This window comes from Passer domesticus, chromosome 13 (genome assembly GCF_036417665.1).
Source record: "Passer domesticus isolate bPasDom1 chromosome 13, bPasDom1.hap1, whole genome shotgun sequence".
In the NCBI taxonomy this organism is placed as follows: domain Eukaryota; kingdom Metazoa; phylum Chordata; class Aves; order Passeriformes; family Passeridae; genus Passer; species Passer domesticus.
In genome coordinates this window covers 6,277,810-6,305,054 of record NC_087486.1, presented here as the reverse complement: position 1 = coordinate 6,305,054, position 27,245 = coordinate 6,277,810, and the positions used below count along the sequence as shown (strand labels likewise).

Genomic DNA, 27,245 nt, shown 5'->3' with positions numbered 1-27,245 from the left:
CCTTTCAGGCATCCCAGCCCTGGTGGTACCCACTGGCTTGAGCATCTCTCTGGGGCTGCGAGGCAGCTGAGCTGCTCAGCCCGGCCTGTCCGGGGCAGCACAGACCCCAGGATGGCTGGCATGCAGCCACAGGGCTGTGCTCCCCTGGAGGAGCCCGGCAGGGTGAGACCCTCACAGCCTCCTCCCAGCACTGCCTGCTCCTTCCTGCCCTGTTTTTCCCTCAGAGCAATGTTCCCTTGGGCTGTCACTGCTATCTGGGGACCTCGCTCATGTGAGATGGCGTGGGTGACAAGCACGGCTTTGTTCTCCCTGTGCTGCAGTGTGGGACAGCAGCCCTGCTCCCCCTGGCTGGTGTGCTGAGCCCCCCTGCCCCAGAGGTGCTCACAGGGGCTCTAGACAGGGGCTGCCCCACAGAGCCAGGACAAGCAGCCTTGTGGTTGGAGTGTACATGCTTTAGCTGCTCTGGATCCTTCCTTGCTTTGCTCCTCCATGGCTCCTGCTCCCTTCCTCTGCTCCTTGCAAGCTGAAAGCCAGAGGATGGGCTGAGCCACAGCCTGAGAGTTTTTTGTCTCAAAATACTGTAAGCAGACTCAGTGCCTGAGCACTTTCTACAATAAAATCAAAGTTGGCTCTTCACACCAAAACACCTCCTCAGAGCCCAGACTTGGTGCTCTTCTCCCAGGACGCTGATGACCAACCAGGTCACCCCATCACTTCCTCCATGGCCTGTCCTTGCCAGGAGCAGCCGTGCAGAGCAGCCGTGCTGCTGCCCAAGGACACTCATGTGCCTTACTGGCCCCAAGGAGCCTCACCTGGGACCCCCACCCACACAGCCCTGTGCCCTCATTTGAGCCCAGCCCTGGACTTACTCCTGCCCCTGTTGCACTCTTCTGCTCAGCCCCTGTGAGCTGCACCCCAGGAATGCCCAGATACCAGGGAAATGCAAGCAGCCTCAGGATTTTGCCTTGGAGAGTTCCAGCTGGACCTGCTGCTGCAAACATCCCGTGGAGCTGGGTCTGTGCTCCTCTGCCTCGCTGCTGCAGTCTGTTTCACTCCCTCTGTGTTCCCCAGGGGCAGCTGGGGTCAGTCATAGCTGTAGGTGCACACACCTCTAAACCCCTAAACCCCAACCCAGCCTTGTTCCTGCTCCTCTCTGGCTGAATTTCCTCCAGAACCAGCTCCACAGACTGAGATGTGGGTCCTGGTGCAAGGAGCAGGGACAGAGGAAAAGAGCTCCCCCTTCACCTGCCCGGGGAGCTTGGAAAAGCGAATTAAACTCCCTCAATAATGCCTCTGAGCCTATTAGCATTGCAGGGCTGTGTGTATGGTTTGGAAGGCGTTGTGGGAAAAATATTTCTGCATAGATTTCCCATTGTGCAGCCCGGAGCGGTGGTCAGCGGGGGGAGGGCCAGGGTGCTCCCAAAAGGGATTTAAGGGGAGAGCCTCAGGGGGGCATGCCTGCTGCTCCTTGTCCTCAGCAGCTCGCAGCTGGAGCAAAGGATGGCCGAGGTGAGTAATTCGTTTGCAGGGGAAGGGAAAATCGCCGGGGCGAGGTGCCGTGGGCGGGACTGGGGCTGTGCAGAGGGTGGGTGCTGCTGGGGCGGCTCCTCCTCACCCCCAGGGCACAGCATTTGTCCTGGAGAATTGCAGCTCCTTGTTCCACCAGGAGCACCTCATCCTGCGGGTCTGGGTCCCCTCCAGTTCCGCAGCAGGGATCACATGTGCCCTGTGCCACAGGGATGTGCCACTGCACAGGGTTTCCAGCCATGGGAGGAGCAGATTATGGCATTTGGAGTGTGGGGCACGGCTTTTGCTTTGCTGTGGGCTCACCTGGAGCTCCTGGCAGCACCATGGGATGTGAAGGCAGGCTGTGCAGACCTGGAGCTCCTGGGAAAGGATGTGCAGGATGGGGGAAGGCACACAAATCCCAGGCATGCCATGCCAAGCACACCTTCCCCAAGCACAGATGTCACACAGTTTGGGGTTTCTGTCAGGCTGACATCCCCATTGGTGCCCCCAGCAAGCCAAAGCATTCCTGCACAGGCTGATGGCCCAGGGGATCCAGTGTCCCCCTGAGCTGTGCCACGGACCCACAGTTACAGGTGCTGTGGGAGCACCTCCAGCTGAGCAGCTGGGTCCTTCCTGGTGCACTTCAAGGCAATTTCCAGGAGCAGAGCATCTCCCGTCCTTCCTTGCCTGGCATGGGTTCTGTATTTCAAATAGTTTCAGTGTCAAAGCTGGGGTGATCCTGACTGTGTGTCCCTGCTGGGGAGGCTGCTGGAGGAACAGGACTTTCTGAGCTGGCAGGAAGTCAAACATGTGTCCTTGTCCCTTCTCAAAAATTTGACACAGCCAAACAAACCCCAGTCATGCATAGCTCCACTTGTCATGGGGGATGAGAGAGCAGCACAGCTGCTTGAGCCCCATCTTGCTCCAAAATGGGCTGTTTTACTGGCAGAGACAGGGGGCAGGCAGCACCCAGCGAGTGCAGGAGCACTGTGGATGGTGGGAGCTGCAAGCCCACCTCTCAGGCTGGGTGTGTGTCCCATTAGGGTGGCGGGGCAGCAGTGTCCTCACGCCTGCTGCTTTCCTCTCCTGCAGGTGCCGTGCAGGGGCCGCCTGCGCTCTGTTCCCAAGCTGCTTTCCCGCAGGAAGCAAATCCCAGCCGGCTCAGAGGGCTCCAGGCTCCGCCGCTGCCTCTCCACGCTGGACCTGGCTGCTCTGGGAGTGGGCAGCACGCTGGGGGCTGGTGTCTATGTCCTGGCAGGGGAGGTGGCCAAGAGCAGCGCTGGCCCGAGCATCGTCCTGTCCTTCCTGCTTGCAGCCGTGGTGTCTGCCCTGGCAGGGCTGTGCTACGCCGAGCTGGGGGCCCGTGTGCCCCTGGCTGGCTCTGCCTATCTCTACAGCTACGTGGCACTGGGCGAGCTCTGGGCCTTCCTGGCTGGGTGGAACCTGCTGCTCTCCTATCTCATTGGTATAAGGGCCTCTTGATGCCTCCCACCACCGTGCTGGTGGCTTTGCTGGGTGTCCTTTGAGGCCTCGCAGGGCCAGCAGAACACAGCCATCCCCTCTCCCCAGGTACTGCCAGCGTTGCCCGGGCCTGGAGCGCTACCTTTGACCAGCTCCTTGGCAAGAAGATGGGGCTGGTTTTGGGTGCTCACACAGCCATGGGCTCTGTGGGGCTGGCAGAGCACCCAGATGCCTTCGCTGCTGGCCTGGTGGTCCTGCTGGCAGGTAGGATGCCTGTGCCACCCTCCATCTGGTAGGATGAGCTCCTCACCCCACCATGGGCTCTTCAGGATGGGGCTGACCCCTCTGATGGCTTTGCCATTTCCCTGAGCAAAGAACGGGAAATAGAAAGGGAATCTGGGGAAATCTGCAAGTTGTCCTGAATTTGCCCCCCTTTTCCACCCTCCCCAGGAATGTCTACCCTGGTGTCATCCAGGGACCTCATCCAGTTTTGATTTTTTATTCTCCAGCGCTTCTTTCCTTTGGAGTGAAGGAGTCCACCATGGTCAACAAAGCTTTCACAGCCCTCAACGTGCTTGTCCTGCTCTTTGTCACAGTGAATGGCTTCATCAAAGGCCACATAAGCAACTGGAAGCTCAGGGAGGATGACCTGCCACAGGCAGCTGCCCAGGACTCTGGGTATGAGGGGCTTCACTCTCTCTGCCTTCAGAGTGGGGTGGGGAGTCAAACCCCCAGTGCTTTATCCCAGGAGACACCACTTTCTCCATTTTTCCCTGTTGGTGGCAATGTGTCAAAGAGACAAAGTCCTGAGCCCTGCTGGGTTGATGCTGAGGGTTGAGCAGGTTGGATGGACTGTTCAGCTTGACCCATCCTGGGACCCCTTGCCCTGACCCCCCTGCACTGCCTGACTCTTCTTCCTCCTCCCAGGAACCAATCCATGGCCAGCAACATGACCAGTGCCTTTGGGGTGGGAGGCTTCATGCCCTATGGTTTCTCCGGGACCTTGGCTGGAGCCTCTGCCTGTTTCTATGCCTTTGTTGGATTCGACTGCATTGCTACCACAGGTAAGGGGGGTGGGGGTGCTGCTGGTGGGACCCTCCCTGCAGGCTGGGGGGCTGTGGCAGTGACTGTCCCCACAGTCCTGAGAACTGGTGTAAGGCTGGGAAATGGCACATTCCCAGCTCTGTGCTGCAGCCACTCTCTCCTGCCCTTTCTGAGTCCACGTGGAATGTCTGGGCTTCCTGAAGCAGAGACATTCTCTATCCCGATATCCCTGGGGCCCAGAACATCTAGTGGTCCTTGCTAGAAGGTCTCTGTGTCCTCTCTTGGGGGGATATAGGATCTGCTCTCCAGCCTGAGCTGGGCTCTCAGCATGCCATGCATGTTAAATGAGCCTCTGTTCCTAAGCTGAGCTTGTCCTCCCCAGGGGAAGAAGTGAGGGACCCGCAGAGATCCATCCCCATGGGCATCATTCTCTCCCTCCTCGTCTGCTTCCTGGCCTACTTCGGGGTGTCTGCTGCCCTCACCCTGATGATGCCCTACTACCTCCTGGACACCACGAGCCCCCTGCCAGTGGCTTTTGAGTACATTGGCTGGAGCAGTGCAAAGCACGCCGTGGCTGCGGGGTCACTGTGTGCCCTGACCACCAGGTGAGGGGTGTCCTCTGATGGCATTTCTGTGCTTCACAGGAGGAGCTGAACACATCCAGGGGATATCCCCAGCCCCTCCCTCCTGAATTCCTCCTTGCCTTTCCTGCTTGTCCAAAATCCCTTCCACACAAACCCTGGTGTTCCCACCCTGGCCCTTCCTGATCAGGGGGAGCAGCCAAACCCGTTGGCATGCCACTGAAGGAAGTGGCCTGGTGGCACCATGTCCACAAGAGTGGGCTGGCATGCACAGGTGGCTACAGACATCTCCTCCCTGACACTGTGCCTCATCTGGTGGTGAGGAAGGTGAGGGTCTTGAGAAGGTTATGGGCCATACAGATGAATGGGAGCTCCCTTGGAGGGGCAAAGGCAGGATGGCACCTCCTGCATTCCTCCCTCTTCTCCCCCATCTCGTCCCCTCTCTCATGCAGCCTCCTGGGCTCCATGTTCCCCATGCCAAGGATCCTGTATGCCATGGCTCAGGACGGGCTCCTCTTCCAGCCTCTGGCCAAAGTCAGTCGCCGTCAGTGCCCGGTGCTGGCAACTCTGGTGTCTGGGGCAGTGGCAGGTGGGTGTTTGGGTTACCCTGAACTGTGAGCAGGCCTTGGTGGGTGTCCTCTTTCCCTCTAGCTTGACTGCAGCTGTTTGAGCCATGTCTCTTCACCCAGAGACAGATCTCCTCACGGTGGGTGAGGACCATTTGGCCTTGATGGAGTCCAGACTCTGCTTCAGCCTCTCTGCACTGCCACGCTGATGGGGTGCTTTGTCCTAGTGCCCAAAGCATCGCCAGTCCATCGAGGCTCTGTTGCAGTGGGTCAGGGGGACACGGGGAGCTCAGGAGAGTATGACTGAGGTGGGCACAGCAGCACTGCCAGCTCTGCTTGCAGGCTGAAAGGGCTTCTCTTCCCCACAGCTCTGCTGGCCCTTCTCTTCGACCTGAAAGCCCTGGTTGACACCATGTCCATTGGCACACTGCTGGCCTACTCGATGGTGGCTGGCTGTGTGCTGCTGCTCAGGTGACACTGCTGGGGACAGGGGACAGGGCTCACCCGGCTTCTGATGTGGGCCATGCCTGGGACAAGGCAGGTGCAGGTTTACGTGCATTGACAGCAGTGTGTGCTCCTCAGGTATCGGCCTGAGCCCAGCCCTGGGGACACTCCTGAGGGGAAGGTCCTGGCTGTGCAGCCCTGGTGGAGCCAGCTGGTCCAGCCGCCCCCCCGTCCCACCCCTCGCTCCTCTGCTGTGGTGGTCTGGGCTCTGACAGCTGCAGGTGTGTCTGGGAACCATGGATGGGCTCTAGGGGAGCTGGCCTGGGGGCACCCATGGGGGACATCCCTGCTCTAGCAAGGGCTGGCCTGGTGGAAACCACCAGCAGCAGATGCAGGGGCTGCCCGGCTCCTTCCTGCCCTCACCCCACTGCCACACAGCTGGCTGCCCCAACGGGACCTCAGGAGAGCTCCCACTCCCTCTGCTTCCCAGACTGGAGAGAAAAGCTAAACCCACCATGAGAAGCCGCCCAGTCATGTCCCTTGGCTGTCATTTGTCCCACCATGGCAGCCCAGGGAGGCTGCCCTGACACTGTGGTCCCTCTGCAGCCGCCCTGGCCTGTGCCCTGAGCTGGGTGAGCACTGCTGGGCTGCCCTGCCTGCGGGCTGGGGCTGCCTGGTGCATCACAGCTCTGGCCCTGCCTCTCCTGGGGATCCTGGCAGCAGCTCTTCTCATCTGGAGGCAGCCTCAGAGCCAGCACAAAGCATCCTTCATGGTGAGCGCCCAGCCCAACCCTCGGGGTGTGCCCGGGAAGAAGGACCTGGGGCACAGAGAGCAGGCAAGTGCTGCAGCCCTGTGGGGAAAGGGTGCCCTTTGGGGGTGTTCCCTCAGCTGTAGGTCAGGGCACAACTTTGCTGCAACCACATTGATGAGGTACTGCTGGAGGCAGCATGTAGCTCATGGGGTTTTCTACAGGGACCATGAGGGTTCTTCCCCCCTCAAACTGAAGGCTGAAGGGCAGCTCCCAGCTGAGCCCAGTGCCTGCTGGGGAACCAGAGCTGTTCTTCAGAAAAAGATACCTGGCCTTAACACCTTGGCTTACTTTTATGAGTTCTTTGCTGCCTCTCTCACCTCAAATCCTGCAGTACCTCCTGCCCCAGTGCAGGAGCTGTCAACCAAAACACCCTCCACAAGCATCCCTCTCCAGCACAGGCTGCAGTCCCAGCTTGGATCTCTGAGCCTCACAGCCAGGCTGCACTTCCCCTTGCCTTTGGACAGCTAGCCAAAGCAGCAAAGAGCCGAATTTAGCAGTGGAATTTACCCTTGTGCTCCCTGCAGGTTCCCTGGCTGCCCTTCCTGCCTCTGCTCAGCATCTCCATCAACGCCGTGCTGCTGGCCCGGCTCAGCACGGCCGCCTGGCTGCGGTTCCTGCTCTGGGTGGCTGCGGGTAAGCACGGCCACCCACGGGGCCCCAGAGCTGGCAGCAGCCCCTCTGGTGGAGTTCTGGTGGTTTGAGAGCCCGTGGCACTAGTGTTGCTGTGAGCAGTGGTGGGGAGGGAGGAGATGCTGACCTGTGATGCCCAGCAGTGGTGGGAGCACCGTGTCCTCTGATACGTGGCCCAAAGGAAGGGGCCAGCACTTGGTGGATGGGAGGGGAAGGAAGAGAAGCAGTCCATACACACCCTATTCTGCCCTTTCCCAGGTTTCCTCATTTACTTTGGCTACGGGATCTGGCACAGCACTGAGAGCCACTGGCCTGAAGGGACGGGTCCCCAGGGGAGAAGCAGAGCCAAGGAGGTGGCCCTGGAGCCCCGTGGGACTGCCCTGTGCCCGTCTGCTCCAGGGCAATAAAGGGGGATGGCTAGTTCCTGAGTGCCTGGCTCCCTCCATCCTGTGCCCAGGGGGCAAGGAAGCCCCTTGGGCTGTGGGTCCTGTCCCACAGAGAGGGCCAGCCCTGCCAGAGCTGCAGGAGCTGCTGCCCTGAGTCTGGTCAACCTTCCTGAGCAACCCAAATCCTCACAGCGAGCCCCTGCAGACAGAGTTCTCTTTGGAGAGGATAAAGCACACACGTGTTTTTGCTGCTCTTACTGGGCTGTGGTTTTGTTTTTTTTTTTCCTTTGAAACCTTTCCCTGCAGCCTCCCACAGGCCCCTTGCCCTTGCCCACCCTGCTCCTTCAGCTGCTCACAATGAGTTGGAGAGGCTTCTCGTGCTGCCCTGACCCTCATTTTCAGCTGGGCTCCCAGCCTGAGCTGAGCTATCATCCCCCCCTGACTGCCAAGGTACTGCCTGGTCCAGGCTTTCCCCCCTGCATAGTCTGCAAGTCCTTTTCTGCACTCATTTATTCCTCCTCCTCAGTTCCCAGTGTCCCCTTTCCCAGAGTCAGGCACATTCTTCCAAGTCCCACGCAGGATCTGCCTTTGGGGCTCTGGGACATGGTACCAGATGTCCAGAGAAGGATCCCAGAACCCCCCAGCCTCATATCCCTTTGTCCAGAAATCCTGATCCCTTCAGCCATAACCAGGCAGGATTTGCTGGGCTCTCCCCTGCTTTGGTGCTGCAGCACCTGGGGGAGGCACAGATGATGTGTGGAGCAGAGGGTGCCCTGGTGGGACATGGTTCTGACACAACAGGCTCCCCATTTCCCCCTCTGGCCACCCCATGGAGGTTTGTGGGTCAGAGCTGGACCCCACATCCACGTTGCCTTCCTGGCTGCCCGTTCAGCTGCTGCATTTCTGATTAGGGTCAGCACAAAGGACGGAAGTGGCTGATGCAGTGGCCCTGATGCTGGGAGGGTCCGGGTCTGCCCTGAGCTGGGAGCTCATTGAAATGAAGGAAAAGAGGGAAGGAGCAGGAAAATGGGGATTAGCCTTAAGGGCCTCATCTGGAGTTTCCTTGTGGAGTCTTTGTGGTGCCAGCTCCCACCCTTCCCCTTCTTCCCACTGTATGGGGTGTGGAGCTCACAGCCCCACTCTGGGACACTCCTGCACCAGTCCCCCAAACCACTGACATGGGATTCCTGAGGCTGCTGCTTCTTACAGATCTGTAATGGTTACAGCCAGCAGCACCTTGGCTGGTGCACACACACACCCACACACCCACACACACACATGTGTACAGCTCTGGCTAAACAGCCCTGGGGAGGGGACAGGGCTGTGACAGCCCCAGAGCAGTGACTCCCACCACACTTGTGCACCCAGGGAAAAGTGCTTGTGTTTATCCAGCCCTGACCCACAGCCATGCTGGCAGCATGTTCCAGGTGGGGATGTCCTGCCTCAAGCAGAGGGATGTGACAACCAAAGCCTGGTACCCCCTGGGAGGATGCTCTGCTCCCTGATGTGCAGCTCCAGCCTCTATCCAGATTTTGGGGGAGAAGATGGGACTGGTGGTGTTGCTGATGGGCAGCAGGGACAAGCAGGGCTTGGGGTCTTCGTGACAGTGAGCTGGGACATGCCTGAGCTGCAGGAGCTGTGCCTGGGAGACATTTGCTGAAGGTGGAAGAGGTGATGGCAATAGGAGGGCATGGATGAGAGCCCTGCCTGGTGAGGTTAACACCATATCCCCAGTGCCCTCCTCATCCTCCTGGTGCTTGTCCTAGTGGCCTCCTCATCGTCCTCATGCCCTGGGGCAGCATTGGTGCTGTTTATATTCAGAGCCAAGTGCTGGATCAGATCCAGCCCGATGCAAGTCCGTGTGTCCTGGCTGACCCCTTTCACCCCCAGTCACCCCCTCACCAGGTGAGGTGCAGGCACTGCGTGGGTGGGAGGCCAGGGTCCCTCTGCAGCCCCACACGGGCTGGGGAAATGCAGGAGTAATGTCCCGTGACATGCTCCATCGCTGCGGTCCGTGAGCGCCCCGGGGGCTCGGCCAGCCCGGAGCCCTGCCCCGGCTGGGGGCACGGGGAGAGCAGCGCTGGGCTCACCGGGCAGCGCTCGGTGCCGTCGGTGCTACGTGGCGATAAGGGGCACCTCGCCGGTAGCCACGGGGAAGGGCGTGCCGTCCCCGGCGTGCAGCACTCGGTACAGCAGCTCCTCCTTCTCGCGGCGAGCCTGATCCAGCAGCTGCGCCTCCTTCTCCAGCGCCCCGCGGGCGGCCTGGAGCTCCTCGGACAGCTGCCTGCGGGCAGAGGGCACGGGCTGCCGGAGCCGGGCAGAGCGCCCCGAGCCCCTCTGCTGCCCCCAAAGCTCCCGCAGTGCCAGCTGTCCCCCCCAGCGGAGATGTCACCTGCGTACCGGGGGGTGGGACTTACCTCGCCATGACCAAGTGGTTCTGGGTGCGAACTTGCAGGTCCTCGTTCTCCTGCTGGAGAGTTTTCACCTTCTCCTCCAGCAGAAGGTTCCTCTCTTCCTGGAAGGGGGCATGAGGGTGAGGAGAGAGAGCTGGGAAGCACTTCTGAGCCCCCTGCCACCTCATTTTGGGTGAAATGCTGGCCTGGTGGCATTGCTCCCGCATCCCCTCCCCACGCCAAGAGAGGTTTGAAAGAGGCTCCATCCACCTTTGCTGCAGCTGCAGTTTCTGGGCAGAATTTAGGTTGGGTAGAGGAGCTGAAAAGAGGAAAGTCCATATGTGACCCCCCCTTTCAACCCACCACAGTCTCCAGGTGCAGCAGCTTCTTGTCCAGGCCATGGATGTGCTCGTTCTTCATCTCGATGACGAAGTGCAGGCTCTCCAGCTCCTGCTCCCAGAAGGGGCTGGGGCTCCCGTGCTCCTGCAGGGCCATCACTTGTGTCCAAGGGACCTCAGCACCTCCCCAGGACAGGCTTTGCTCCCCCCTTCAGGTGCCCTGTGCTCCCTCTGGTTCCAGCCCCACCAGGGTCCATCAGAGGTCCCTTGGCTTTGGGTCAGCACCCCACAGCAGGTCCCCTCCCTGACACCCCACCCTGCACCTGGATGTGCTTCTTGTAGTCTGTCCTCAAGAGTGACTCCTCCACCCGCTTCATCCTGTCCTGGAAGGATTTCAGCTGGGAATTCAGTGCCTGAATTTTCTCCTAGGAGAACCAGGGAAAAAGCAGAATGAGAGGTATCTGGCATTTCTTTCTGAGCCAGGGGACTGCTGCGCTGTGGTACCCAAATTGCACCACTGCTGGAGGAGCTGGTGCAGTCCCCAAGCACACCAGGGACTGAGGTGGCCACTGAAGAACGTGGGGCACCATGGCAGAACCAGCAGATGGTCCTCATGCCCCCCACAAGCCCTCCCTCCCCAGGGATTTCTCTTTTGGTACCTGTAAGGCTGCCTCAGACCTGTGGTGGGACTCTGTCAGCAGCAGCTTCTCCTGCTCATGTGCTCCCTGGAGCTCTGTGGGGGAACACCAGCTGAGTGCCACCAGTGAGGGGACATTGGGGCAGCAGGCCCCAGCTGAGCCCCACAGAGCTGGAGAGCAGGGACAGTGTCCCCATGACCCCACAGGCAGCCAAAGGGACATGGCAGTAGCAGGGAGAGGGGAGGGGAGCTGCAGGGAGCCCCACTGCCCTGGCACTCACCTTGCAGGGTTTCTGTGTGCTCTCTCCTCAGGGCATCAAGCTGTTCCTTCAGCTCCAGCTCTTTTCCCTTTGCCACGTGGGAAGCAGTTGGATGAGAAATCTCAGTGTAAGGGATGCAGAGCTTCACTGCTTTGGGCTCCCTCACCCTTTATTAGACCCGTCCTTCTCCCAAAAATGGGAGAGCCCAGCACGTGCCAGGGAAGACCAGGCTGGTGGCATGCTCCATGACCAGCTGCTGCCTCCAGCAGCACCAGCCCTTCCAGCTCACCTGGATCTCAGTGTCCTGGGAGATGCTGGCAGTGCCTGCCTGGCCGGCATCCTGCAGCCTCTGCTCCTCCTCCTCCTCCTGGCCTTGGAGGAATCTCGCACCGTCCGCCCACTCCTCTGGCCGTGCTGCCTTCTCCCCGTGCTCAGGAAGGAGGCAGGCATTGGCTGCAAGAAAACGCGGCTGAAGCAGCGCCGGTGCCTCCCCCTGGCTGAGCTGCCTGCACATCCTGGGCAGCTGAACCTGCCAGTGCCATGGGCACTGCCCTCTTCCCACTAAGAAACACCTCTCTCCATCTCACTGGTCCAAATTAGCATGAATTGAGATGGTGCTGGCAGGCTCAGAGAGGACACAGAGCTTGTCAGGTCTCCTGTTCTGGGAATGCCATTGTCTCTGGGGTGCCCTGTTTGCCCTCCTGCACCAGCAAGCACCTACAGCATCCCCATCCTCCCTGGTGCCTTAATATCCCTCTGAGAAAGCAAAGCAGGGGGAAAACACATTGTTTCTCACCATTCTGTGTCTTCAAGGCTGAGAGCTCCTGGGAAGCTGATCCCTTCTGCTGCTGGGCTTTTAGCTGTCTCTGGCAAAGAGAGAGGGGGGCACAGAGTGGGGCAGGGGCTGCAGGCAGAGAACACCCTGCACTGAGCCTGCATCAGCTCTGCTAAAACACAGCTCCTCGAGCACAGAGGTCCCTCCCCAGCCCCTGCCCTCTCCCAGCACTGGGCACCCATGGGTGTGCATGTACTGCCCATCAGGCAGCCTCAAGCCAATTCCCTGTATCCCAGACAGTTCACCGTGTGGCATTCAGCTGGAAAACCTGGGGGATGCCACCCCCACCAACATGGTGCTGGTGCAAAACGGGGTCCAACAGCAAAACTTTTGGTGGGGGAGAGCAGGCAGCACTTGGCAGGGCTCCAGCTTCGCCACTCCCTTGCCACCCTCCTCCTGTCCTGGGATGCTCAGCTGAGTCTGGTCCCTGGCACCTTGCAGCCCCTCAAACACGCGCCTCTGCCAGGGCCTTACACAGATGGGCTTTGACACAGCTGGAGCAGGAGTGAGAAATGAAAAATAGCCATAAATCAGAGGCGATACAGCCCCTGTGCAGGGCTGGCAGCAGGCGAGAGCAGGCGGCCAAGCAATGACCTCAGGAGCACAGGAATGTGCTGCACAGCCCCGCGCTCCCGCACGCTCGCGCTGCTGCCACGGGGCTGAGATAACCCAGAGCCAGGAGCTGCCTCCAGCAACACAGCTCCGTGGGATGCCTTCCAGCCCTGCATGGGTTTAATTTAGTCACTTGGAGGGGAGAAGAGGGAAAAAAAAAAAACATAAGGAGTGGATATATTTTTATCAGTTGCTGAAAGATAGAAGCAAAGCTCGCAGGCTCTCACGGCTCGGCCTCGCCGGCACAGGGCAGATCTGGTCCCTGGTGCCCATCACCGAGATTAGCTTCTGGATATTGCACAGGTGCACGAGGGGTGAGGAAATTCACCTGAAGACACGGTGCTGCTCTCCAGCCCCGGCAGAGCTGTCCCTAACAATCCCGATCCCCCAGGATCGCAGCCCGGCTGCCTGCGGGACCCGCTGTGCCGGCTGCTCCCCGGCCCGGCCCCGCGCACTGCGGCCAAATACAGCCCGGATTAGGGAGCCTGCCTTGGGAAAAAGCAAGGCAAAGCAAACAGACGTGCCTGTCTCCGCCTCCCCTGCAGCCCCCCTTCTGGAGCTGGAGGGAGGCGCAGTTCCAGAGAGCAGGAGAGCTCCAAGCCGCTGGGAAGGCACGGCTTTATCTTCCCTTCTATGGCATGAGCAGCCGCGGCGCTGAACGTGGCCCAGGCGAGGGGGCGAGGAGGCACCCGGCAGTCCGAGTTCAGGGCTTGTTCTCCTTGTCCATGCAGCTCACCCCGAAATCGTGGGGTGCCCTGGGATGCTGCTGGATCCTGGCACACCTGACTGCAAAGTGTCCCCAGGAATCCCCGCCTGTCCCCTGACACACCTCGTGCCAGTGTGCATCTCCCTGGCATTTAACGTACCCGTGTCCTGTGATGGGTTTTGAAGTCGGGGGATGGGGGGCAAGGGGAGAGATTAACGAGACAGTCGAGGCTCTGCAGTCCCGAGAGCATCACAGGAGTCCCAAAAGGCCTCCTCCCCTAGCCCCACAGCCCATATCCTCCCTTTTTTCACTGCAACAAAGCAAAGGCTGTGTAGGAGGACCCGTCTGACACAGGGGGGTGACACACACCTCCAGGGTTTTGGATGATCTCAGCAGAGCTGAGAGCAGGATGCTGTAACCACCCCCCAGAAGGGACCCTAAACCCCCAAACCAAACCAACCAAACCAAACCAAACCAAACCAAACCAAACCAAACCAAACCAAACCACCTCTGCTGCACTTGTCCTGCTCACTGGCATAAGTGATGCCTAAGGACAGAGAGCCCAGGGCTCTCCTCATTCACCTCCACAGCACAGGCAATGTCCCCAGCACAGACCCAGAGAATCTTCACCTCTCCCCCACACCCCAAATCCAGCAGGATGGGACCTCAGAGCCCCTCAGCTTCTAAAGGAAGATGATTTGAGACAGCAGCACTGAACTCAGAAATAGGTGAAGGGAGCAACAGGTTCACCAGCACCAGCAGACAAATCGAAACACCTTCCCTGAGGCTATGAGTGAGGCACCTTCCCACCTCTAGGAGCAATTAAAATAGCGTCTAGAGCTAATTTTAGTCATAAGCACTCAATTGTCCTTTGGAATAAAAGCTCCACCTCTGGGGTGAACAGTAAAAATTGGCTGAAAGCTCTGAAATATGGAGGGACTTTCCATGTCACTTCCAGAGAAGCTTTGTGGCACCTCTGGTATCACCCGGCGCATTTTGGAGAGCTGGAAAATCATCCTGGAATCCACAGTGTGTGCAAGGAGCAGGTTGGGAATTGCTCCAGCTGGAACAGCTTTGGCCAGGGGAAGAAGCAGCCTGATACATCCTGCAGGTGGGGGCCATCCACAGCGTAGCTTATCCTGTAAGGTCTTGGAAACCTCTGCCAAAAATACCTTCCAGCTATGAAAAACCAAAAGTATCTACATTCTTAGAACTAAATATTTTAATAGTCTGGAGCAGAACTGTTTGTGGATGGATTAATAGGGATTTCCAACAGGACCTGAGTCATCTCAAAGGGTTCTGGGGTGGGGAGCACCAGTGCAGAGCAGCTGGCACAGTGTGGGCAGCCGAGGTGGCTGCAGCCTCTGCTTCAGCTCTTAGCGTGAGGTGGGGTTTTGGACTGTATTTTTCTTCCTCTTTTCCTGTTTTACAAGTACATTAAGCAATTCAACCATGCAACCTAGCAAAGGAAATCACAAAGAGGCAGGAAATGAGTATTTAAATCCTGACTCTGCTCCTGGGGAGGAGGTTTTGCTTTGTGGCTGTGGAGAAGGGGGCCAGGATTTGGTCCATGACTGTAACACCTCCCAGGACCTGCCGCAGATGCTCAGTGCTGCCAGAGCAATGCTGGCACAGGTCCGTGGGACCTGCCTTTAACCCTGCTGCTGTGTTTCCTCCAGTGATGGTGATGGTTGTCTTAGGAGGTGATTATCACCTCTCCTACAGTCAGATCCGTGCCGCAGACCGTAGGCAAACACTTCACACTGTTGACAGCCCCGAGTTTTGCATTCTGACCCTTCCCTGACTCCTGGTGCTACGTACAGTTCCTAGCACTTCAAAATAAATTCACCCCAGCCCTGGAAGGCGGCCAAGCCTCAGCCCTGACTTTTGGGAAGGCAACTTGGCCTCTCTCACGCCAGGAGCGTGACCAAAGCATGAGCGGTGACCATGAGTGGCCAAGCACGGGTGGATGGAGCTGAAGGGGAAGGAAACCCCAGGGGCAGTGCCCACAGCTCGGGCTGGGATCTCTCTGTGCCTCCCTTATCGCCCTGCTGCTCGCAGACTGGTGCCAGGGAAGGATGAGGCTGCCAAGGCACCTCCCCCAGGGCACACAGTGGCTCCTGGCATGTCATCCACCCACCAGACCCAGCCCAGCACCAGCTCCTCAAGGTCACCTCAAACCTGGGACTGGCTTCAAAAGCCTCTGCAGCCCCCAGCCCCATTAGAGTCCCCAGCCCCATGACCTGCACATGGCTTCTGGCTGGGCTTGTCCCTGGGGTTTGAAGTCTCCCCTAAGTCCCACAACCTCAAGGGACCAATTCTGCAAGTCGACCCATCGGCAGTGTGAGGTGAAGGTCTCCCATCCTGCCTTTTGGCACTCTGGACATGAGAACACAGGCAGGAGTGGCCCCATGCCTGCCCTTACGCCTTTTAGCCATAACGGGGATTTTAGGTGCTCCTTTCAGAATGACTTTCAGCCACAGCAGCAGGGCTGTTTATGGGTAATGACTGTTGGTGACACAGGGCTGAGCAGAGGAGCTCGAGAGCAGGCAAGTGCAGGAAGGGAGATGTCTCTAGGCAAATGACAAATTTCCGTGTTTCGGTAAATGTGGGGCTCTCAGCACCTGCGGCCTTGGGGCTGTTGTTTCTCCCTCTCTTATGCCTGTTCTTGAGAGCTCTCAGAGTCACAAAGCAGCTCAGAAATATCTGATCTTATGACATAGCAAAGAGTGGGATTTTTTCCATGATGTGGAGAAGCGACCGAGCCTGCAAGTGCTGTAAATAAAGGCACTCGTTGGCTGCAGGGCGGTGTGAGCCCCATGCCTGCTCCCCCTGCACATCCTGTGGTGGGTTCTGTGGTCCCAGGTGGGGACTCTCACCGCTGGATCTGCAAAGGGCCACCCGTGCCAGGGGCACAGCAGCACCACGAGGTGTTTCTGCCTTCCCTCCTTCCCCTGCCACCCTACAGTGATCACAGCACCCAACAGCAGTAAGCACAGCACATCCGACAGCAAAAACATCTCCCGAGGTCAGTGGTGAGGCCCTGGGGCACGAGCACATCAAGTAATAACAACAATAATGATAATAACAATCAGCAGATAATTTCAGACCTCGCTGAAGAGCTCTTCAGTACAGAGAAACGTGCTGAGATCTGAGGGGACTCAGAGTGATCCCCGACAGGAGCGATGCCTTCAGCACAAGGGGACACAGCCTTTGGGACAAGGGAGGATGCTGTGGGAAGCTGGCAGAGTCTAGCTGGGAGAACCCATCCCTGTCATCTGTGGGACCAGCATTTCCAACAGGCATCATCATCCCAGATGCTGCACCCCCTCAACTACAGAATTCCTGTGACGAGCCTGGAGGGGTGCAGGAGGGTGCAGGAGGATGCAGGAGGGCGGGTGGCTGCCAGTTTCATTGTCCCCGCTGCCACCTCCCCCACCACAATGCCGGTGGGGTCCCACGCAGCCGGGGACAGCCACACCAGCCGGCACGGCCGCTCCCGGGACAGGGAGGAACCCACGCCGGGTGCCCCCAACACCCCTCGTCCTCAGCAGTGCAAGCAGGACTCCCCTCAAGCATCAGCCCCACGCGAGCCCCAACTCCATGGAACCCCGACAACGTGCGCACTCGCTCCCACGAGAGCCCGACCCCGCGGAGCCCCGACCCCGCGCGAACCCCGACTCCGAGCGAAGCCCAGCCCAGCCCCAAAGCCCCCGCAGCCGCTACCTCGGCACCGGCGGGGCAGCAGCGCAGGGCGCTGCCGGTGCAGCCCATGGAGCCCCGGCGGGACCGGCTCAGCCGCGGGGCGCGGGGCGCGGCATCCCGCGGCGAGCGGCACCGCTCGGGGACGGGACGGGACGGGATGAGCCGCCCCAGCTGGCAGGCAGAAAAAAATAATTAAAAAAAAAAAGTAATAAAAACGTCCGGCAGCTGCTGACAGGCAGCGCCGGGAGAGGGTGCTCTGCACCCCCGAGCCGCGGGCAGGGCCCCCGGCCGCAGCCTGCCCGCCCCCGGGGCTGGCCCTGGGCCCCTCCACCCCGGGGTGTCCCCGCCCTGGGCCGGGGTGCTTCGGGAATGCTCTGTCTCCCGGGCCCCCTGCACTGAGGATGCTCTGACTGTGGGGTAGGGAGAGCAGGACCCCTGCATTGGAGGTGTCCTCTCCTGGGCGAGGAGAAACAGGAACAGGAGCCGTGCACCAGGGCTAGGGTGGGAGCAGGACCAGCTGCTCAGGGGGCTTCCTCTGCTGAACCCACCCCAATCCCCTGAGGAGCAGGGATGAGAGTGAGAAAGCAGAATCCATCTGGCTTTTGCCATTACCCCATCAAGTTTCAGCTTATGTGGGGGTACTTGTGGAGAAGTGGTGGGTTTGGGGTGTTACTCCTGGCAGGAGCTCTGCTCTGGGGGTCGCTGTGCTGGCTGGAGAGGGCTTTTGATGTGTTCCATACTGCCTGAAGGACTGCATCCTGTCAGCCCTTCCCCCGAGCATCCCAAACACCCCAAATGCTGGGCCTGGAGCCAGGGTGCCCTTTTCCAGGAGGAAATCTTACACTTTGGAAGTGGGTCCTGAACACATAGGGAAACATGGATTTGAAAGTGTCCCATGTAAAAAATAAAGTGTTCTTCAAATGTTTTCATTTTGATGATGGTTTAAAATGCCTTTTTAAAATTATATTTTTACACATTCCTGAATGACCACACATTTTGACCTGAAAACACATTAGTGCTACCCCAAACTGCTGAAATAGGAGTGTTTGAACCTGGTCACGAGGCCGTGCCTGTATGGAAACATCGCAAGTTTTTTGTCAACAAGTTTCTATTCTGACATTTTCCAAATATCCCCTGGGAGAAGTCCAAGCAGCCTGCGGCTCTGGGGATGCCAACACCTTGGCATTTCGCCTGGGCGGCGAGGGAGTGGAGGTGCCTGGTCGTCCTGTCACGTTCGACTTGGAGGTGTTTTTCTTGCCCTGGTAACCCTGGCACGGGGGAAATTGTGAAACACCGCTTGGATGGGAGGGTGGGGAAGGCGAGGGGCAGGCCCATGCTGCCCCAAGTCTCCCGGGGACTGGCGGGACCAGTTGCCTGCGTCCTCTTGGGTGGGTGCTGCTTAACCTGAGTGAAATTTTGTGAGTCACAGAAGCTTCTGGCATCTGCTCCCACTGCTCAGAAACCACCGAGAGCGTCTCAGTTCTTATCTCTCCCAGCACTTCAGAGTGGGGCAAGTCTCCTTCCCTGCATGAGAGTACTTATTTGGGCTGAGTAGATCGTTTGTGGGATAAAAGCGCAAGGTGCCCGTCTCCACCTCTCCAGGGTTAATTGAAAATCCCGGTCCAGACTTCAGAGACTGAAGGCCTACAGGGGCAAGCACAAAGCACACGCAGATTTCCAGGCTGAATTTGCATGGCTGGGGCCCTGGCTGCAAAGAGAAGCAACTGTGTGGGCAGCTGATGAGGAGTCTGTCCAGCTGCCATCGTGTCTTGCTGGTGCACAAAGGTCCAGTAGTTTGCACATGTGCTTGTGGAAATTTCAGCTTTTAACTGTGAGGTGCTGAGGGGGTGCTTGGGGACACCCCGGCGCCACAAAGTGGGGCTCCAGGTAGGATTTCTCTTGACAATGATGGAGAAAACACAATTTGGTCACATCAGTCTAAGGCATCGAGCCAGCAGGGCAGAGCTGGGGCTTGGGATGGGCCTGTGCAGCAAGGCCAGCTCCAGCACCCCATCCCCTGCTGCAGGCTCTGTGTGACAACCTGTGCTTCTAGAGATCACTGCCTTTTGGAGACACGGCTGCCCAGACCATGCTACATCCTTCCTTCAGCCTGTGGGTGCATCTGTGAGGCTGTCTGCCAAAAGCCCTGCCTGTGCTACCCCAAACCTCTCTTATTCTAGCTTGATTTTAGCAATTCCTCAGTTTCTCCAATCCTTCCTGTGGAAACTGCATGGGATGTGTGCCTGCCAGACAGGTCTTTCATCTCAGCTCTGCCCCAATACACTGAAAACTGGCTCCCTTTTCAGGGCAGCACTTAAACAGCCATAAACTGCTCTGTTCAGCTGCTTTTGAGCAAAGCAGGGCCTTTCCATGGCATTGTAGGGGTAACCAGAGCACCCGGGGATCTGGGGAGCACAAGGGCCTGGAGGCTCTGTGAGGCAGCCTGGAGAAAAGGGGGACTGTGGGAGCGAGGGGATTCTGCCCAGGCAAGGACAGGAAAGCAGAGGTGGTGTGGTGTCCCCACCTGAGGCAGCTTCAGCTCGTTTTGAAGTTTTTTCTAATGTCTTTTCTTGGTGTAATCTTGATCTCTCCCCAGGAATGACAGCAGCTGGAGACATCTCCAGGGTTTTGTCTAGAAAAGTGAGACAAGGAGGCTTTATCACATGCTCGGCTGAATTGCCGTAAATGGGATAACAGCTGGAAAGTCAAGTTAATTTGTACCAATGGTCATTTAAAGTGTTTGCCAAAGCTTATGGATAAGAAAAGCATTTGTGCAAACTGTTTAAGTGTCTCTTGTGGCTCTGTCTCTGGTTCTAGCTGGTAAGGACTGGGCACAACAGGATGGGTACAAGGCAGTGTCAGTGCCAGCCCGGCATGGTTTGTTTGCAGAGTGGTTCTGTGAGTGCAGATGGGGTAATTCCTTTTTTTTTTCTTGTTTGTGTATTTTATTTTCAGAAACCTAGTCTGGAAAAAAGGAAAAAAAAAAAAAGAAAGGTGGAGGATGTTTTTCTGGATGTTTTTGGGTGATGAGCTGGCATGTGGTGATGCCTGATGGGTCCTGGTAGAGCTGCAGCCCAAGCAGTGGACAGAGAGTGGTCATGGTTACACCCTGCTCATCACTTGCAATCTGTTTGCTTTTGTAAATGAGAGGTAATGGAGTGCTGGCTGCTTTTCTTCAATGCAAATCCGAGGTGTTTAGCCAGGTCTGCTGAGACCTCGTGACTTGCATTCAGTTTTGCATGGGTGAGATAGATGAAAAAACTGTTTGAATTAGAGAAGTTCTCATACGTGTTGGAGCCCAAAAAAAGTCACAGGCTCTTTTAGAGAGCCTGATTTAGGTCACACATGATTCTGCCTTGAGGTAGTGCAGCAATTTCAAGTCATTCCTGTCCCTGCCTGTGCTTTTCCAAGCAAAAAGATGTGGGTTAACCTGTTCTCGCAGTCTTTTATCCTCTTTTTTCCCCCATGGCAAAATGAAGTGGAAAAGGACGTGAATAGGGAAGTGAAACCTTCACTCACAATGGCTGTGAGAAGTAGAAAAGCATGCGATGCCAGGGGCTCGAGGTGAGGGGCTCTGCTCCCCTGCCAGCCCCAAATACAATGCTCCTTCTGTGCCGTGCCTCTCCCCATGCATCCCTATCCTTATCCCTGTTCTCCGGCTGCTCCAGGGCCTCAAAGTGAAAGCTAATCCCAGGGGATAACTTTCCGCTCCGTTCCCGGCTGGGAGGAACGGGCTATTTATTCCTCACCCCTAAGCCTCGGCAGTGGATCGGCGCAGTTGTCGCTGCGGGCTCGGGGTGGGAGCAGCACCCACTGCATCCCCTGCCTGCTCCCACGCCCTGCCTGCACGCTGCCGCCCGGCCTCGCTGCTAAATAAGGACGAAAGGCTAAAAATAGAGCTGAGATGGGGGTTTGGACAAGCCAGGCAACCCTTCCCGGGGCTGGGAGCAATATGGGGAGGCCAAGCAGTGTCCGTGCGCAAGGGGGAGCAGAGCTGACTGTGGGGAAGGGTCTCACAAGTGGCTCCTGACCGTGCTGTGGCAGGGGGAAGGTGTGAGGCCTGCCACACTTGTGTCCTGTCTGCTCAGCTGGCTCAGTCCCCTCCGCAGGATAAAAGCATCTGTCCACCAAAATATGTGGGAAAATCCATGCTACTGTGCCACTCCTGATGGAGGGGTACCCCTGTGACCATTCCAGCATGATGGGGGTGCCTGGGGCAGCTCTGTCTGGAAAATGATCTGCAGACAGGGGGTAGGAATGGAAGAGGGGATGATAAATCCAGCATTTTACACAGACGGGTGGTAGGGGTACTATGGCAAACTGCCCATCAGGGGCTACCCGATGCCAGCGTCCCCTCCCCCCTGCTTACACATCGGGTTGGAGGGTCTCAAATATCTGAAATAGCTCAGATATTTCTGCTCTTCAGCTGCCACCTGCCCTGTTCCGGGCGCGGGGGGAGCGTGAGGGTCCCGGGCGCTGACCAGAGGGTACCGACCCTCGCACAGCCAGGGCACCCCCGAGTGGGATGTGAGGAGAGCCGCAGCCCTGGGTGGAGGGGTGGGTGCTGGGGAGAGGGTCGTGCTTCCCCCATCGCAGCGGGGTGATCTGTGTGCCCCGGGGTGGTGGGTGCAGCTCCCGCCCCCTCGCTCCAAGTGCCGGCTCTGGGAGCTTGGGAAAGCGGCGCTTCCCGTCCCAGCATCCCTGCGAGTCCAGTCCTGCGCTTGGCAGCGAAACCAGGGAAGGGAGGGAAAAAAAAAAAAGAAAGAAAGAAAAAGGGGAAGGGAAAATGTGAGCGTCCTCGGGGGAGGGAGGGGAATCGGGCTGTGGGCCGGGCTCCGACAGAGGGCTCATCCCCTCTGCTCGGGGCTTCATAGACCGGCCGCTGCCAGCCCGGTGCCACCGAGGTCGCTGCCCTCCGCTCGCCTCCCCACCGCTCGGAGCAGCTCCCCGGCCCTTCCCGGACCGTTCCCGGCGCATTCCCGGAGGATGCCGTGCGCGGGGCTGGCGCTGGCGCTGTGCGCGCTGCAGCTCGTCCCGGCCGCGCTCGCCGGGCCGCAGCCGCAGCTGCTGGTGGAGCGCAGCGGGGCCCGGCGGCTCGGCAAGGTGAGCAGGGACCCGCACCCGCACCCGCACCCCTCGGGCACGCAGGGGGCTGCGGGGGGACTCGGCGGGGCGGAGAGGGGGAAGACTCCGTCATCCCGCTGGAATTGCAGGAGAGCAGGAGCTTTTCCTATCCCGTCAGGGTGGAAGATCGCTGGTGGGTGCGTGTTTGTGGTTGGGCAGGGGAGTGGGGTCCATGGACCCCCTGGAGCCCCGCAGCCCCCCGCGCTGGGGAGCAGTGCTGGAGGCTGGGGGCGGGTTGCTCCTGATCCCTCGGAGCAGGAGGGATCCAATGTTTACAAACACTTCGCAACGCAGAAGCGCAGCGGCCTCGTCCTTCGGCTGATCGTATCCCGGCTCTCATGTTTCTGCTCCATGAGTCTTTTCCAGCCCAGGTTCTTCTTCCCTATTCCCACGGAGTTCTGGGTCGGGCTCATTAACACGCGCTGATTAAGACACAGCCGATTACCACGTGTAACTCTCACGCGGTGTGAAGGGAAATATCGAAATTTATTTTCCAGGAAAGCTGCGCTTGCCCGAGGGAAGGGGGAACCGGTTGGGAAGGCTGCAGGGGGCTCGGCGGGCAGCATTCTGCAGCCACACACTGATGCTCCGCTCGCTGGAGCCTCTTTGCCTGCAGACTCTCGGGCTGGGGGCTCCCAGCTGTCGCTCAGCGTCGGGGGTGCAGCCTCCCCTTGTCCCGGCTTGTCCTGAGCCCCGTGTCCTGCCCTGGGCTGCTCCCGGCGGGCGAGCGGGATGTGGGATGGGCTGCTGGGCTGCGTGGGCTGCGCTGTGCCCGCTGGGGCTGCCGTGTGGCACCAGGCAATACAGCCTCCACCGGTTCTGCGGCTGCGAGCAGGCGCGGAGAGCCCCACGTCATGCCGTGGGGACACGGGATGCTCCGGCCAAACCTGCTCGGGGAGGGAGCTGGGGCTGGTCTCTGCCATTTGCCTCTGGCAGGCTCAGAGGTGGCTGTTGCAGACATTGCTGCTAGCCCTCCACCTTTGAATCAAAGTGTCTTTACTGGTGGTTGCTGGAGAGGTTGGTGTGACTTGTAAGAAACAGGGGAGATGTCTGAGCATGACTCTTAACTCAGACAGGACACATAAAAGGTGTCCCTCATTCAGGTGGCATCTCCTTACATGTGGATTTTCATTATCCCATAGGCAATGCTGCTTCCCTGGCTCGTTTGTACTCATTGTAGCTCAGGATCAGCCCCTGGGGTGTATCAGGCAGAGGATGAGCTCAGACACTCCTCTGCTCCCCGAGTGTGATTCCTGTTCCCATGTGGAACTAGGTGGCTGGAGCTGGTGGATGAGGGCTCACAGAGCAGGGCTGGTCCTGGATGAGGTGGGAGGCAGTGCCAACCCCACAGCCCCTCCAAGGGGATCCCCCCACCCTGCCCAGCATCCCACTGGACAGTGCAGACACCACCTGGTCCCAGCTTGCTCTGGCCTGTCCTCACACACCTTGCTTGGTGCTGTTGGCATGAAGGATGCATCTTGCCTTGGTCACATGCGAAGTGTTGGGAAGCAAGTTTGGAAATTGCAGCGTGGTAAATCACCTTTGGGTGTAAAGTACATGTAGAGGCACATAGACAGAGGGTTTCTGCAATGTCCTCAGTCTCAGAGAGCTGGGAGTTCAAGAACTGGCATTAGAAGGGGCTGAAGGTCATTTTCTGTCTCTTTGTGAGCAGAGGTTTGGCAGGGGTCAGAGGTGCAGCTGTGGATAAACCTCCTGCAAACACAAGGCAGGGCTTGCCCTGCCTCTAACTCCTCCTGTCTCTCGGTGCTGCAGGTTGGTGGCTTTGCCTGGGAGAACTGTGGTGACAAGAAGGACCCCGTGGTGCTGCAGAGCCTCTCTGTGGCACCCGACCCCATCAGCATCCCGGGGAGCCTGCGTGTCAGCGCAGCTGTCAAGAGTGGGAAGACCATGGGCTCCCCTCTGAAGGTAAGTGCCAGATGTGCCTCTGTGTGGTGAGGGAGGGCAGAGCTTCCTCAAACCACTGGCAGCTGGGAAATGCCTGTCATGGGTACAGGAATGAGCAGCCCTTGGGGAGTGAGGTGCAGAGAGGTGCAGGGCTGAGCACACTGGACTCTGTAAGCCAGAGCAGGGCAGTGGGCATGGGGAGACCTGTGGTGGGAGCAAGACAGTTCAGTAGGAGGCTCCCAACTTTGTTCCTAGGACAGAAACCACCTGAGTCGTTTCATGTCCTGGGGATGTATTGGCTTCAGGAGGGAAGTGAAACCCAAGTGCTGTGGGTGCTTCTGGAGGTCACTGCAGCACTTGTTTTTCAGCAGCCAACCCAGCTGCTCCCTCCAAGGACATGCCACAGCACTGCTCTGGGAGCCTTGGGCCATGCCAGCTGCCCTGCAACACTTTCTGGGAAGTTTTTTGGAATGAGAAAGAACATGTTTCTTGTCCAGTGTGCGTGGGCTGTCTTGAGCAATGCTATGGTGTCTGTTTGGGCCTGGGACTCTGGGGCGAGTGCTGGGGGGGTGAGGAGCCAGAGCTGCAGGATGGGAGCACCCTGGGAGTTTTGGGACAGGCAGAAGGGACGGGAAGGAGGTGGGGATGTGAGGTGTTGAGAGGTGTTAGCTTAAGGGGTCAAACTAAGGTTGGAGGAACAGAAGCTGCATGTTGAGAGGAACTGAAAGCCAGGAGGGAGAGGCAGGAGGGGGTTTAGTGACCTCATGGACATCCCAAAGATTGCATGACCAGGAGCTGAGGGAATTGGCTGGTGAGGAGCTGTGGGTGCCCCTGCTGGTTGTGCTGGTACTGAACACCTTCCCTCCAGGCAGTGCTGGTGGTAGAGAAGGCACTGGGTGACCTCTGGATCCAGCTGCCCTGCATCGACCAGCTGGGCAGCTGCACCTACAACGACGTCTGCAGCATTCTGGATGAGCTCATCCCACCCGGCACGCCCTGCCCGGAGCCCCTGCTGACCTACGGCATCCCCTGCCACTGTCCCTTCAAAGCGGTACGGCTGCGCCCCGCGGTGACGCTGCCACTGCCAGCGGGTACCACTGTGCCCTTTGGTGCTGGGCTGGCCTTTTGGTTGACCTCGTGCCTGTCTGTCCCCTCTCTCCATAGGGCTCCTACTCCCTGCCAGCCAGCGATTTTGACGTGCCCGATGTGGAGCTGCCTTCCTGGATGACCAACGGCAACTACCGCGTGCGGGTGGTGGTCAGCAATGGCGGGGAGGAGCTCAGCTGTGTCAAACTGGCGTTCTCCCTGCACTCCCACTGAGGGGTGGGACACTGTCCCTCCTATCCCCTCCAGCTTGGTCCCCTGTCCCATCCCATCCTGTCCCAACCCATCCCCGTGAGGTCCATCCCTCCTGCTGTCAGGAGGAGGCAGCCCCTGTCCCCCCCAGCATCTCCTCCCCTGCTGCACCCAGAGAGGCCCCTTTGGCTGTTCTGCTGTCCCCAAACCCATCACCAGGGTGTCTCCTGCCTGGACAGGGTGGCCTTGGAGCCTAACTCCAGCATGACCTGGGGTTGTTATTTTTTATCCAGTTTCTTTTTTTCTTATCAGGGCAATTTTAGACAAAAACATTCCAGGGAAAAGCAGTATTTCTGGGAGCAGTCTGTGGGGATGAGGGGGTGTTTGGGGGTGCTGGGGCAGGCTAGAGAGATGCAGCACTATTTGCAGAGGGTGTCCCTGCTTCCCACCATCTCTGGCCAGAGCACAGGGCTGTTTTGCAGAAGTGTCCCCAAAGTGGCTGCAGGAGACATGTCCCCACCCAGCAGCTTTGGATCTGCTGTTGCTGCATCCTTGTCCTGCATGGGGGACCAGCCTGGTGGCATGAGGCACCTGTGAAGGCACCTCCCCATGCCCCTCCTGTGGCAAACAGGAACACAGGAGGATAGAAACCACCCGAGCCCCACATGGACATTCCCAGTTAGGGGGGACCAAGAGGCTGGTGATGCTCCCAGCAGCAGAAGAGGTTGCTGGTTGATGGCTGTGCTCATTCCAGAGGGGGACACAAGGCTGTGATGAGCTGCTGGGGCACAGCCTGGCTGAGAACCAGTCACATTCTTCTCATTTTTCCTCTGGGAGTGATCTGAGGCAGGATGCTGTGCTGGGACTATCTTTCCCCTGTGCTGGCAGAGGCACCCAAACACAGCAGCATCCTGAACATGGGATAACTGGGAGATGACCATGAGGACCAGCAGCCTAGATCCTGTCTGGGAGTGTCCTGGCTGTGGCTGGGGACTGCCATGTGGGCAGGCAGCATCCTTCTTGCTGCAGCTTTGAGCAGGGTGTGAGGCTGTCATCACTCCCCTGTGCCAGGTGCCACCAGCCACCCACATCCCTTGCTGTCCCTGCCTGCTTGTGTTATGTAGCCCCTTGATAGGGCTGGTCTTCTACAAGCACTTTATACGCCTTAACTGCTGCAGGTGTTCCTGCACCACGCAGATGTGCTCCCACCGCCTTTCTGTGCCCTCCACTCACTTTGTTTCACCCTGTGGCTTTGCCTGGAGAAGCACTAACCCTCTGCCCCTGCTCCCCTTCAGTGCCAGGGCAGCAACCTCCTTTTGGGCAGGTTCTGCAGGTTCTTAATAAATCTTTTTACCAGGACGTGGAGCTGCTGCCTCTTGTTGCTGGGGGGAACCTGGAGGTGACATTTATTTTGCTGGGAATAGTGTGGATGCGGGTGTGAGCTGGGGGAAGCGGAGGTGGTGGGGCAGCAGAGGAGGACGCTGTGGCCAGTGGAGCTGAGCAGCCCTGAGGCCAGTTCCTGTGCGAGGAGCAGGGCAGGGATCTGCAGGCTGCTTTGGGGGACACAGCCATGGCCCAGGGTGACACAGTTCAGGCTGAGGGGCTCTGAGGGTGTCGCTCATCTGGGTGATCTTCTATAACGCTGACACCTGCATGGCTCTGCAGGCCTCGCCCCAAGGAACAGCCCTGCTGGGGGGATCACGGAAGCACAGAATCCGTGAGCTTAAAGAAGATCTCTGTGGTCATGACCTCGCTCTGTGAGTCCAGCCCATGGCTGAGCACAACCATGTCCCCTCCACCATGGTGCTGAGCGCCACATCCTTAAACACCTCCAGGGATCGTGACTCCACCATCTCCCTGAGCAGTCTAATCACTCTCTCTGTGAAGAAAGCCTTCCTAAAGCCCAGCCTAAACATTCCCTGGCGCAGCTTAGCACCTTGTCCTCTTGTCATGTCGCAGGTTGCCTGGGAGCAGAGCCCGACGCTAGCTGGCTCCACCCTC

General features: G+C 58.5%; 3 protein-coding genes across 3 annotated transcripts; 2 read left to right on the top strand and 1 right to left on the bottom strand.

Annotated features, from left to right (window-relative positions):
- The first annotated feature begins 276 nt into the window (after window positions 1-276).
- On the top strand, window positions 277-8,731 carry LOC135280378 (cationic amino acid transporter 2-like). The gene is given in 13 exon segments (XM_064388213.1): window positions 277-281; window positions 2,553-2,974; window positions 3,079-3,234; window positions 3,480-3,648; window positions 3,898-4,034; window positions 4,397-4,619; window positions 5,048-5,184; window positions 5,530-5,632; window positions 5,744-5,886; window positions 6,212-6,378; window positions 6,942-7,050; window positions 7,306-7,431; window positions 8,595-8,731. Coding segments are annotated over 13 exon segments (2,034 nt in total).
- On the bottom strand, window positions 7,926-17,098 carry CCDC69 (coiled-coil domain containing 69). The gene is made up of 9 exons (XM_064388324.1): window positions 16,941-17,098; window positions 11,858-11,927; window positions 11,351-11,514; window positions 11,083-11,149; window positions 10,824-10,897; window positions 10,488-10,589; window positions 10,190-10,309; window positions 9,851-9,948; window positions 7,926-9,717 (listed from the first exon to the last, which is right to left on the bottom strand). The coding sequence occupies exons 1-9, from the start codon at window positions 16,986-16,988 to the stop codon at window positions 9,549-9,551; spliced, it is 912 nt and encodes a 303-aa protein (XP_064244394.1). The 5' UTR covers window positions 16,989-17,098; the 3' UTR covers window positions 7,926-9,548.
- A 4,632-nt stretch (window positions 17,099-21,730) lies between these two features.
- GM2A (ganglioside GM2 activator) lies at window positions 21,731-26,603 on the top strand. Its single transcript, XM_064387845.1, has 4 exons — window positions 21,731-22,022; window positions 23,817-23,969; window positions 24,817-24,999; window positions 25,113-26,603. Exons 1-4 carry the CDS (start codon window positions 21,906-21,908, stop codon window positions 25,266-25,268), a joined length of 609 nt encoding a protein of 202 aa, XP_064243915.1. The 5' UTR covers window positions 21,731-21,905; the 3' UTR covers window positions 25,269-26,603.
- Window positions 26,604-27,245: the final 642 nt, after the last annotated feature.